Below are 14387 nucleotides of genomic sequence, written 5' to 3'. Positions count from 1 at the left end.
ATCCTGCATGCCACAACAAAGACCCAACGCAGCCAAAAAAAAAAGAAAAAGGGTGTCCATCCATGAAATGAAAGTTCACCTGCAGGCAAAACCTCACAAAAGGTTTCCTCCAAGACAGAAAATGTATGTGTATGTGCATGTGTATGTATATATATACATATATACATATATGTAGTAAGCTAATCAGCAGATAAAATGAATCTTGAAAAAAGATTCCCAGTATAAAAGAAAAGAATTAGAGAAGAAGAGCCATATGGGGTTAGGGCTATATTTTCACATACAAAGAGAAACATTACAGATAATATTAATTGCTAAATATTTAGTAACCACGGTTTTAAAGAACTAAGACAGTAAGTTACACTCAATAAGAGAAGGAACTGAAATGCAAACACTGCATCTTCAAGACTCAAATGCACTAATAGTCATTTTTAGTCAAACCAAAAAAATACATATTATAGCCATAAAATAACCAATCCATAGTGATATATTCATATTCTGTAAATAAACTGACCAGCACTCTCTCCCACACTGGAAAAGGAAAATCACTGCTAATAAAAATAACTAAAATTTTTAATATTTTAAGAAGCAGTTTTACTAATGGTATAAGGTCAAAAAAAAAGACTAAAGCTAATGACTACAATGATTTTCTAATTAACTGTTAACTAAATTACCCAAATTTTAAGAGACTGAAGGGGGCTAAAAATTATGTTCTAAACAAATTAACAAATCAAAGTTAAACAGCTGGCCTAAAACTTGCCAGTCTGTAGCAGAACTAGAACACAGATTTTCTAACTCGTGAGTCAGTGTTCTATTACCCAATGGATTTGTATTATTAAAATACATGGCACATGAACTCTTATACATGTAGTGAAAGCAAAAACCACTTCCTTCAGGAGAATGGTCTTGAGATATTCATTGTAACTACAATCCACAAGATATGAGATATTAATTCTCCATAGCTGTTCCACAGCATTATATTCTAATCAACTTCAAAACACTCCACTAAAGCAGACAAAGAAGGAGGGGGGGGAGAGGGAGAGGGGGAGGGAGAGGGGGAGGGAGAGGGAGAAGAAAAGAATATTTAGGAGAGTTTTAGGGAAGAAGCTGAGGTAGTAAAAAAAAAAATCAGAAACTACAAAAGGAAAGAAATATTAAAGGGGCATAGCAATTACCAATTTTGAGGTAAAGAAAATAAACATGTACACACAGAACTGAGGCTACAGGAAGTAAATGCCTCAACAATAGTAAGGCCAGCTTTTCCTAACAAATATGATGGAGTAACTGATGTCAGACTAGCATTCTCACCATGAGCTACCATAAAACAAACAAAATGTATGAGACAATCATTTACAGGTATTAGACAATGGGCAACACATAGACTATAATCCCTTAGAAATGGTAAACTAACAAGGTGACCCCTACAATTGCCTCTTCTTTCTACCTGGGAAAAATTTCCATGACCATGGCCCAGCAAGCAAGAATTTAAGAAGGGCACAGTGGTTCTGCTAAGCTGTATAGGCAGAGATCAGACTTCAGTGCACTTGATATGGTTGAAATCTAAAAGGCAGAGGGTCCAGAAGTCTGTGTAAGAACCCCCATAAGTCCTTGGCCACGGAACAGACTGCACATATGCAGGGCAAAACCAATCAAGGCTTAAAAGATAATGGTTGAGAGAGGAAGAGTATAGTTAAGGAGTGCTGGGTATACTTTGGAGTTCCCACCAACCAAAGTAGAGAAACCACATTAACACCTTATTAACACCTCAAACATCCAACTGAGATACCAAAAAGGCCTCAACTAAGAGTGAGAACCACATCATATAGTAAGACTTATTCTAGACTCACCCGAACAAAGCCTAAAATCAAGCCCCAACAAGTTTTTCCAGGAATTGAAAGTTTGGAGGTTGAGTTGCAGTAAAGTAAGGAAACACAATGGGCTCTCTGCAGATCCATCCTAGCAAAGATTAAAACCAAGCCTACAAAGTTCAAGGTAATCAGCCAGTAACTGAAGTATCTACAAGAATTTTAAAAAACAATACTCTACACAGAAAGATAAAATTTGCAATTTCTAGTACCATCTACATGATCCAGTGTACAACTGAAAAAAGTACTAAATGTAAAAAAATAAAAGAAAGAAAAATGTGACCCATAGGAAAAAAAAAAAAAAAAGTAGTCAATAGAAACCAACCCTGGGACTTCCCTGGTGGTCTAGTGGTTGAGACTCCTCACACCCAATGCAGGGGGCCTAGGTTTGATCCCTGGTTGGGGAACTAGATCCTACATGCTGCAACTAAGAGCCTGAATGCCGCAACTAAAGATCCTGCATGCCACAACTAAAGATCCCGCATGCTGCAACTAAGACCCAGCACAGCCGAATAAATAAATAAAAATTTTAAAAATAAGTGAAACCAACCCTGAGACAGCCAAGATGTTGGATCTAACAGACTGAAACTTTCAAATCAGCTATTTTAAATGTTTTTAAAGATTTAACACAAAATGTCCAAAGAATTACATTCGAAGAAGTAAAGGAAAATATGGTCTTAATTAGTGTGCAGATAGGAAATCTAGTAAGAGAAATGAAAACTATAGAAAAGAACAAGATGAAAACCCTAGAACAAAAGTACAATAACAAATGAAAAATCTACCACATGGGCTTAACAGAAGATTGGACATGGCAGATGGGAGTCAGTGAACTTGAATACAGACCAGTAAAAAATATCTAATCTGAAGAACAGACAGGAAAAAAAGATCAAAGAAAAATGAAAAGTACCCCAGCAACTTATAGAACAATACCAAAGAGTCTAACACACATGTACTTGGAGTTCCAAAATAAGAAGAGAGTGAAAATAGTGCAGAAAGAATCACTGAAATTTTCCAAATAGGATGAAAAACATTGACTTAACAGTTCCAAGCTCAGCAAACCTCAACTAGGATGAATACAAAGAAAAGCACACCTAGACTTATAGTCAAACTGCTAGAAACCAAAGATAAAATCTTGAAAGCAGCCCCAAAAGATTTTTATGATAAAGGGGTCCAAGGATATAAGTAACAGCTAACTTCTCATCACAAACAATGGAGATCAGAAAACAACGGAATGGGGAGTTCCTTGGTGGTCTAGTGGTTAGGATTCTGGGCTTTCACTGCCATGGCCCAGGTTCAATCCCTGGTCAGAACTGAGATCCCGCAAGCTGTGCGGTGTGGCCGGAAAAAAAAAAGAAAACAATGGAATGATATATTTCAAGTGGTGAAATGACAACCCATAATTTCATATTCAGCAGAAATATCCTTCAAACAGTATGGTGAAATAAAAACACTCACATAAACAAAATCTGGGAGAATTCTTAACCAACAGACCTGTACTACAAGAAATACTAAAGAATGCTCTTCAGGCAGAAAAAAAAATCAATACAACTATAAAATCAGATCCAAAAGAAGGAAGAAAGATACTAAAGATGGTAAATAAGTAGGTGAATACAGAAGACTACATGGGGCTTCCCTGGTGACGCAATGGTTAAGAACCCACCTGCCAATGCAGGGGACACGGGTTCGATCCCTGGTCCAAGAAGATCCCACATGCCGCGGAGCAACTAAGCCCGTGTGCCACAACTACTGAGCCCACAAGCCACAACTACTGAAGCCTGTGCACCTGGAGCCTGTATTCTGCAGCAAGAGAAGCCACCACAATGAGAAGCCCACACACCGCAACAAAGACCCAACACAGCCAAAAATTGAAAAATAATAATAATTTTTAAAAAAAGACTACAGCACACTAGGATGGCTATAATCAAAAAGATAAATAATAACAAGTGTTGGTAAAAGATGTAGAGAAACTGGAACCCTTATCCACTGCTGGTGGGAATGTAAAATTCTGCAGTCACTTTGGAAAAGTCTTACAATTCCTCAAATGGATAAATATAGAGTTATCATATGATCCAACAGTTATACTCCTAAGTACACACCTGAAACAAAATCATTTGTCACACAAAACTTGTACATGAATGTTCATGGCAGTATTATTCATTATAGCCAAAAAGTGGAAACAACCCAAATGTCCATCAACTAATGAATAGACAAATAAAAACTGGTATATCCATACAATGGGATAGTATCCAATAACAAAAAGAAAGAAGCTCTGATACATGCTACAACATGGATGAAACTTATACTAAGTAAAAGCCAGTCACAGAGGACCATATATTATATGATTCCATTTATATGAAATGTCCAGAATAGGCAATCTATATGGACAGAAAGTCAATTAGTGGTTACCTAGGGCTGGGAGACAGTAGGACTGGAGGACAGGGCTAAGTAGTAAGGGGTTTCTTTGTGGAGTAACAAAAACATTCTAGAATTAATTGTGGTGATAGATGCATGTCTCTGAGAATATACCAAAAGCCACTGATTCTACCCTCTAAATGAGTGAATTTTATGGTATGTGAATTCTATCTCAATAAAGTTGTTTATTAAAAAGACTATTTTTGGGCTTCCCTGGTGGCGCAGTGGTTGAGAATCTGCCTGCCAATGCATGGGACGCGGGTTCAAGCCCTGGTCCGGGAAGATCCCACATGTCATGGAGCAACTGGGCCCGTGAGCCACAACTACTGAGCCTGCGCGTCTGGAGCTTGTGCTCCGCAACAAGAGAGGCCGCGACGGTGAGAGGCCCGCGCACCGCGATGAAGAGTGGCCCCCGCTCGCCGCAACTGGAGAAGGCCCTCAGACAGAAGCGAGGACCCAACACAGCCAAAAATAAATAAATAAACAAATAAATAATTTTTTTTAAAAAAAAGACTATTTTTTATTCTCTACATTTCCTTAAAGACAACTGACTGTTTAAAGCAAAAATAACAATATTAAATCATATACAGAAGTTAAAGATAAGACATCATCAGCATACAGGATGAGAGGGGTAAGTAAATGGTATTATATTATTCACATTTGCGAGGTATTGAAACGTAAGGAATTTGTGAGGAAGTGAAAAATGAGAAGTGTCAGATATTGACTCTTAACAGACTTTGATAAAGATGCACATTGTTATACTTAGAGAAATCACTAAAAGAAAATTTAAAAAATAAAATAACAATAAAGAGCTAATAGGCCAATACTTTAAAATATCCAATTAATCCAAAATAAGGCAAGAAAAGGACAAATGGAAAACAAATAGACTTAAACCCAATGATAGCAAAAATTACATTAAATATAAAGGGACTAACACACCAATTAAAAGGCAGCAATGTTGGACCATATAAAAGAGCAAAACCAACTATGTACTGTCTACAAGATATAAGACACACATTGGTTGAAAGCAAAACGACAGAGAAAGGTATATTATCAAACAGGAAGCATAAGAGAACTGACGTAATATCAGACAAAAACTTCAGGACATATTACAAAAGACCAAAAGGAACATTTCATAATGACAAAAGGATAAATTCATCAAGAAGGCATAGCAATTCTGAATATCTATGTACCTAATAAGAGAGTTTCAAAATACATGAAGCATGACAGAACTAAAAGAAGAAACTGACAAATCCACAATCCAGTCAGAGTAATTGATAAAATGAGTAGAAAAAATAAATTAGTATGGGGCTTCCCTGGTGGCACAGTGGTTGAGAATCTGCCTGCCAATGCAGGGGACACGGGTTCGATCCCTGGTCCGGGAAGATCCCACATGCCGCAGAGCGACTAGGCCCGTGAGCCACAACCACTGAGCCTGCGCGTCTGGAGTCCGTGCTCCGCAACAAGAGAGACCGCGATAGTGAGAGGCCCGTGCACCGCAATGAAGAGTGGCCCCCGCTTGCCGCAACTAGAGAAAGCCCTCGCACAGAAACGAAGACCCAACACAGCCAAAAATAAATTAAAATAAATTAATTAATTTTTAAAAATAAATAAATAAATAAATTAGTATGCATGCAGAAGATCTGAGTAACACTATCAACCAAGTTGACCTAATTGACATACGCTATACCCAACAGCTACAGAATACACATTCTTTTCAATTTTACACTGATTGCTCACCAAGACAGACTATATGCTGGACCATAAATAAGTTTTCAGAAAATTTTAAAAGACTGAAATTTAGCGAAGTGCATTCTCTTACTTCAACAATATTAAATTAGAAATTAACAACAATATATCTGGAAAGTCCCCTTTTTCTAATTCTTCTACCCAGAATGAGTGCCTTTTTCTAATTTTTCTGTCCATTGTTTCCTAGTTCGCAAAAAGGTGTTGTATAAGCTCAGCATATTAGTTAAACAAATGAATTAATACCACTTATGAATTATTCTTTCCAACAATAAATAAATTGAACTTTAATCTGATAAACTTCTAAAATTACTAGTAATTTATAGAAAATACAAAGGAACATATTAATACCACAGAGATGCAATCAGCAAAATTCAGACTGGTAACTCTTTAGAACAAACTACTAAGAAACATCAGTAGATGAGAGAGAGAGAGACAGAGGGACAGAGAAAAGAAGATAAAAAAGAGAGAAAGACAAACCTTAAGTACGGCAAAATATTGATTTTTACATATATCAGGATGTGTTTTGTTTATTCTACTTTGTGTCTTATGTGTGTTTAAAATGAAAAAAGGAGATTTAATAAAATCAAATATAGGTAAAGTTTCCAGAGACAAGTGTTGCCAAGGATGGTTGGGATAAAACTTAAATTATTAAAGACTTTAGTTTTAAATTTGTGTCAATCTGAAAAATATTATCCAACTATGTTGGGTAATAGAAAAAGAAAAAATAAAGTTTCTGTATTCCAAAGAAAAAATTAAGTTTTCCCAGCTTCCTTAAAAAAAAAAAAAAAAAGACTTCAGTTAAATGAGAATTAGATTTAATTGGCTCCATCTAATTCAATATGCCTTCAGAATTCTATGAAAGAATACTATGAAAGGCCCATTTCTTAACATAGGTGGCCCTGATAAACGAAGAAAAAAAATGATCCTTTTCTGTAATTAAGACAAAGTTCATCATTGAATTGAAAAAAAAAAGCAAAAATGGAATCCAATCTTCTTTGGATGTGCATGCAATCAATTCATTTGGGTGTTTGCTGGATAGATTTGATACATAAGGGAACACACTTCCTCAATTGCTAGCAGTTAAGGGAGAAAAGTATTTTCATAATGTTTCACCTCTTTTCTCCTTTCTGCTCCTGTATTTTCTCTCATAAATAGTATTCCTAAATAATCTTTCCATAATCCCACACTTCTTATCTTTCGTGAAGCACTATTCCTACTCACTTTATCACTTGCTTCCTAAAATGCCTTTGCTACTTGAGGACACACAAAATAAAGTGAGTAAAATCATGCGACCCTGTAATCCTTGTCTCACGGTATTCACACTCTTGTGTATAAATACCCTCCCACCTTGTAACAGGATTGTTCAGTGCTAACAAATAAAATACAGCAGAAGCAATGATAACGTAACTTTTCTGATTAGATGATGAGAGGCTCTGCAGCTTCTAGTTCTCTCTCATCACTAATTCTGGGAAAAGCCATGTCATGAACAGTCCTATGGAGGGTCCACAGGGAGGAACTGAAGCTACCAAGAGCCACATGAGTGACCTTGGAAACAGATACTCCAGTCCCAGACAACAGCTTGAGCGAACCTCATGAAAGACACTGAGCCAGAATCGCTCAGCTGAACCACTCTCATACTCCTGACCCTCAGAAACTATGTAAGATAATAAATATTTATTGTTTTAAGGTACTAAGTTTTGGGGTAATTCATTACACAGCAATAGATAACTAATGCAAACAGCAATGCTAAATAATAATACCTCCTCCTTTCAGACTAACAACTGTATTATAAAAATGCCCAAGTTCAATCCCATGAAATACATTCTGGACAAATTCAACGTACTATCAAATCAAAAGTATTTCACATCAAAATCCATAATGTTTCATTACCTATCAGAAGAGCAAGATTAAAAAAATAATAATGCCCAATATCAGCAAAGATGTTTGGCAACAGAAATTACCATAAATAGTTGTTGGGAGCACAATCAATACAATCTTTTTTGATAACAACTGAGCAATGTTCATCAAAATTTAAAAGTCACATACAATTCTACTACTAGGCATTTACAGTTACCCCCGGTTTGCCTGTTTATCTTACAATACACTTGCATAAGTGCTCAGAGAGAGAGAGAGAGAGAGAGAGAGAAGCTCCAGAGAAAACCTGGAAATCTAAAGATTCATCAAAAAACTTTTGGTTAAATCAGTTATAGTATAACTGAACAGTGGACTATCAACCAACTGTTAAAGAGGAAGACATGTACATACCAATTTAGAAAAGATACCCAAGATATACATTATGAAAAAAGTAAGGATATATATAATCCCATTTCCATGAGAGAACATGATAACGAGTTCATATTAAGAAAATCATCACAAAAGGGTCATTATAATTAAAACTATACTTTCACATTTTACAGTCTCTTAAATTTATTTAAAGATAACCATTGTTGAGCAAGTCTTTCATAGCAGGCCAAACAGATCCTGTTTAAATTTTATTTCTGCTTAGCATCCATACCATGCACAAATATGATAGCCAACGTATACTGAACAAATACTATGTGAAAGAAACTCTGTTAAGCACCTCCAAATATGATGTTTACATATATTGTTTAATCCTCAAACACTGTAATATATATGGTGCTATTATCTCTATTGTACAGGTAAGAACAATGAGGCAAGAGGAGTTAGGAATTTGCCCAAAGCCACAGAGCCTATAACAGTACAAAGAATTCAAAATCAGAAGTTTGTTCTCTTAGCCAATACCATATAATCTTTTATTCAGTTTGTTCATATTTCAAGTCAAAAAAGGGCTGTAAAACGTGGTTTTTATCTAACAGGTTAGCAAATAAACCAAAATCAATGCAACACGAGAATGACTTAGATAATTCTTAACTCTTATGAAAAAACAGAAAAGACTATGGATACGACAAAAGCAATTTCTAATTAAAAATAAATATTTTATAATTGTCTAATAAAAACGCAATTTATTTTACTAAAATCACATAATCTTCCCTGATTGGCTAATTACTACTAGGTAGAAATTTCTTCCAGTAAATTACATTTAGTTAGTATCCTTCCAAAAAAGCAAATTCCCTTTCCTTGAGCACCAACTGTAACAAATCTGATACAGGAAAATGAAGAGAAACTGAGCAAAATCTCTCTAAAAACCTAATAGTCTTTACACAGCGTTTGTCTCGTTTCCCTTTTTCAATCTACTTGATTATTTTCACCTTACTTCTAATCTGAACCCATTCAATCACAGCTCTACTGTATTTCCTTTGCTGGATGAAGCAAAGGAAAATAAAGATTAATTCGAAAAAGGGACCAATCCAGTAAGTTACTAAACCCCACTATAATCATTATAACTACAATTAACCATGCAATTTATGCTTACCCAAAGGTCTTGTCTACCACATTGTAGATTATCCATCATTTTTTATCTCTAAGAAACCTCAAAGAAACTACAGGAATATATGTTCACCTTACATCCCAAAGTGCTTTATAGAAACCACCTCTACTGAACCACATTTGACCATAAAAACGTGGCAAGAAACACTCTGACCAGTTCCTACACTTACTCTTCAAAATATTCAACCTCCCTTCCTCCCCTATCCCCCCAAAATTGGCGTTCTAGAGTCAGACATTCTGTGTTCCAATTCTAGCAGGGCCCACTAAATAAGAGAAGTGGAGCAGTCTCTGTTTCCTTCCTTGTAAAATGGGAATGGTACTAGTACCTACTTCATGGGACTGTTGTGAGAATGAAATAAGATAACTCATGGTAAAGAGCTTAGAACAGTGCCTGGCATGTAATGTGCACTCAATAAATGCCAGCCATTACTGTTATCTCCAAAATTAACTGCCTAAAATCTAAATTTTGTCTTTTAGAGATGAGAATCTAACCAAACTCCATCAGGACAGTGGGCATACCGACGGGGTTTCAAATTAACTAACGCAATAAATAGCAGCAGTATATAAACACAGTAATTTTATTTTCATAGCACTTTCGCTCTTTTTAATAAAAACATTTTGCGTGAAATTAAACACTCCGATCCCCACGCTTTTAACCAGCGAGATGTCTGGAACCCTGTTGACAACACAGCCTGTAAATACAGTCGAGGTTTTCATCACCTAAGAAGGGTGAAACCTGACAAACTGCTGGTTACCACATCAGGGAACCTGCAGTCCAAACCAGGCCAGAGCGGCTCAGGGCTAGCGGCTAGTCTGTTTACAGAAACAACGTTCCCTTTTCCCATTTTCCTCCTCAGGGTCGAAACTAACGACGCCCTTTTCTCCCCTGAGCCGAGGTCAAGCATCTCCCGGCTCTTTCGAGAGCTCCCACCCTGTGCGTCTTCCCCCCATAAATCCCACTCTCCCCCAACTCACAGAGTGTGTCCGCACACATTCACCATCAGCTTCAACGAAGGGTTCCGGTATTTGGTGGTCTTACACCGGGGACAGCCCTGATCGTCCATGGCGCCTTCTTTCCTGTGGACTCTCCTGGACCCCTGCTTCAGTCGCAGCCACAGCCACAGCCACCTCCGAAGCCCCCTCAGACCCGAGGCCAAACGGATTCCTACCAACAGGCACTTGGCTGGGACGGTCCTTTGCGAATGAGCACCGGCCCGGGGGCGAGGCATTTCAGCACAAAGGTTCCGGCAGCAAGTTTTCCGGTCCTGCAGCTAGGGCTCGGTGTCAGCTTCCGCAGGCCAGCGCAAAGCCTTAGATTTAGGGGAGGGCTCTTAAAAAGACAAATTGTACGTAAAGCCTCATCTCTATGCACCTGGCTGTATTTTTCAAGGAACTGTGTCACAATTAGGAACAGAGATTCCATCTTGTTTTGTCTGGAAACATTTCCATTGTATCAAAGATTTATGGCTGGTGTACATATTCAATAATTCACACCAGTATTTTCTTTTGAACAACTTGATAGCCTGTGTTTTATACTTCTCCATTACACTTGCAGAGAGTCGTGCAATCACAGAAAATAATATGCATTCGCAGATATGAAGTTTGGAACAGTTATTTAGAATGAAAGTCTCTGCACCGACCCTAAATATTACAGATTCTCGCTAAATGTCAAAATAGTTCTATAAATAATATCTGGCATCTGTAGAGAACCGCTTACCTCAAGATGGTCAGGCATGCTTAACAGTTTCGGCTGGCTCTAATATCTCTTACCATCCTCCCAATCAAGACAATATTGGTTTCCCCAAATACTGGGGTGATCACACAGGAATCTATGCTTTATTTCAGCAATTCTACACTCTGAGAGCCTGAATCTCTTTGGAAATTGTAAGTCACCTTCACTAAATTTATCCAGGCTGCAAAGTGAAGTCTGTAAACAGCTCTATTAGATAATAAATTCCTCCCACTATAAGGGACACATCTTATCCATCTCCTGAAGGAGGATTTGTTTATACTTGTTGAATAAGTAGAGTAAATGAAGAATGAATGAATGAACATCAAAGAGTAGTGTAATGTGAAAATTTTTTTATGCTGAGCACTATATTGTAATGTGAGCCAAACTCCATTAGAAGTGGGCATATAAAGCTTTTCAAATTAACCCATAAAATGAATACCAGCTGTATACACTCATAGTAATTTTAATTTTTCACAGCAGTTTTTCTCTTTTCAATGAAAACATAAAGAGGAACATTCCAACTCTCACTTTTTTTTAAACAGTGAACCCAACAGGTAACCCACAGTGTGGCAATACAGTTGGGATTTCCATGGGTTATGGAGGGAGAACCTGACAACCAGCTGGATACCACATATGAGAACCAACAGACCAAGGCAGGCCACAGCAGTGCAGGGCTTTATATTAGTATACAGACATCAAGGATTCACCTAACAAATAAATCATGTCATTTGCTGGATCATAATATTGTTCACTAACAGAAGCTAAACAAATGCAAATTTACTAAAATAGGCAATATCAAATGCCATGCTGACTTGGAGACATTATGCTGCTATTTATTGAAAGAGACCACATCCAAACCAATTATAAGCTCAAAGTGAAGCTCTCTAAGAATAAAGGCAATTTTTAGTATCTTTATATTTTAACAGAACAGGAAACTTCTGGTGAAAGAGTGAACATGATCAGTGAGCAAATAAAAATTTTAGCCAAAACTACATTGAGAACCCATTCATTAAGTTGGCATTATTGTTTGTCACCACCAGGACACTTTTAATCATATCTTTGAACAGGAGACCTCAACCAGTTTGTGCAGTGAATTGCTGTTCCTTTCTCCCAAACCTTGAGATTAAGGCAAAGAAAGCACTGAAGATTATGGGAGGAAACGTTGCTACCAACTCTATCCTTTTCCCAGGTTGGAAATTACTGTCAGAGAAGCACGGTAGCAACAGCTGACTTGGAACTCTATCAGATAAGCATTACTCATGGAGCTAGAGGCAGCAGAAAGTAGTGCTTATAGATTTGGCCTCGGCACTAAGAGAGCTGGATTAAAGTGCTGGCTTCCTCACTTACTAGCTGCATGATCAAGGGCTTCAGTTTTCCCAAATATAAGATGAGGATAATACCAGCACAACTAGCACAGAGGACTGAGGATACAACTAGCGCAGAGTAAGAGCTCAGTAACTGTTAGCCATTATTAAGAGTAGTATAGGTTTTATTAGCAGTAGTTATCTACAAGAGGCATGTAATGTACTAGGAAGAGCCCGTCCTTCTTTTAAAACAAACAGACCTGTTTTTGAGCCAAATTTCTTATCCTCCTTTACTTCAGTTTCCTTCCTCCGTATAATACATTTCACAGGGTGTTGTAATGATTAAATTACATGACGTGCATATACAAAGGCCCTACTACAAGGCCTCGCATACAACAGAAACTCTGAAAAGTATACCATTACCACTGGTGGAGTTCACTAATACAGAATGGTCAGAAAGCTCTGAGGAGGAAAGCACTGACAGCACCAGACTTCTGACTCAAGTGGAAACTCAGCCCTTGTAAAAACCACCCAACTATCAAGTTTTCCACATTTCTAAAGATAGCTGCATCCCAACGGTGGACCAGTGGAGCCCATTATTTCTCTTCCCAGATCTGCTCATCCTCTAGCATTCCTAAGAGTAGAGTCTACCTCCCTGGGACCATGTTTCTCAAACGCAGCCCTTCCTTTCCAGCCCCAAGGCCGTGGACCCAGGTTGGGCCTTCCCCATATGTTGAAGGCTTTTATTGTTTTGTCCCTTGACTGTGGATAGCATCCCTCCTCCCTTCTTATGGAAAATAGCTCCTCCTCCCCCACAGGCCTGTGTGGGTTGACATACAACCCTTACGGGACCAATCAGAGATCTTCCCTAGAATTTATCAAATTGGCAGTAAGGAAAAAGTAGCAGACCCTCTTGAAGCTAGAAAATGTGAGCTGGGAACTAATGGAAGCCATGGTTCCAACCTTCTGGGGAAAGCCCCTCTGAAAAACTAAAACTACTTTGATGAGAGAGGCAGAGGCAAGTGAAAAGGGACAATGAATGGGTCTTTACGTCTGACCAGCTGCATTCTGCTCTTCCCATTGTTTGGTGTCATGATCCAAAAAATTCATCTTTTTGCCTAGGCCAGTTCAAGTGGGGTTTCTGGCTCCTGGGGAAATTAATATCACCTCAAAGAGGCAAAAATGCTGCTACACCTGGGAGAAGACTAGAACCTGGCACTTAGTCTCTACCAGGATCTTTTCCCTCCACTATCACCCATGTGACTCACTAGGTCACCCTCCCTCTCACCTACTGCTCATCAGTGTCCTCAACAGGCAGATAGCTTGGTCACTGAGAACTCCCAAGCATTACCTCCAAGACTCCCTCTGCCAGTCTTAATTCTTTTATTCATGCAAGTTTGAAAAATCCTAGAAAAGGACTCTGACTGTTTTGGTTTGGGGCCAGTGCCCATCCCTGGACCAGTCGACTATATGGCCATGATATTATGTACAACACAGCCACTATACACAGACCACTGTGTCCACCACAACACAGCAAAATGAGCATTTCACTTGAAGTCCCTCATAATTTGTCCCCAACGTGCCTTTTAAGCTAATCTCCCATCACACACCTACATAAAACCCACACTCCAGACACACTGAATTACTCAGTACATTCAGAAATAAACCACACACCTTCATGGCTCCATGCTTTGTTCCCTCTGCCTCTAATGAACTCTATCCTTGAACTCTCAAAATTCTTGTCCTTAAAGACCCAGCTAAAAATCCATCCCCCATTGCCTTCCACCTCTCAAAATTAGTCTCTTTATCCTCACCACTCGTATACCCTGTATTGTATTTACTTACAAATATGTCTTACTTCCCCCACCAGATTTTAAGCTCCTCAGGGTCACAGACCCCAATATATTCATCTTTCTATCC

The 14387-nt window shown here is 38.1% G+C and overlaps 1 protein-coding gene across 2 annotated transcripts in view; it reads right to left on the bottom strand.

The window, feature by feature from the left end:
- MNAT1 (MNAT1 component of CDK activating kinase) overlaps positions 1-10647 on the bottom strand; it is a 219282-nt gene extending 208635 nt beyond the window's left edge. The window contains exon 1 of one of the 2 annotated variants that reach the window (XM_028169248.2): positions 10407-10647. In XM_028169248.2, the coding sequence (XP_028025049.2) occupies positions 10407-10495 (89 nt within the window). In that variant the 5' untranslated portion in view covers positions 10496-10647. The remainder of the gene's footprint in view (positions 1-10406) is intronic. The other variant, XM_007192953.2, reaches the window with a different exon arrangement.
- Positions 10648-14387: the final 3740 nt, after the last annotated feature.

This window comes from Balaenoptera acutorostrata, chromosome 3, assembly GCF_949987535.1.
Source record: "Balaenoptera acutorostrata chromosome 3, mBalAcu1.1, whole genome shotgun sequence".
In the NCBI taxonomy this organism is placed as follows: domain Eukaryota; kingdom Metazoa; phylum Chordata; class Mammalia; order Artiodactyla; family Balaenopteridae; genus Balaenoptera; species Balaenoptera acutorostrata.
This window is presented reverse-complemented; position numbering and strand designations above follow the sequence as displayed.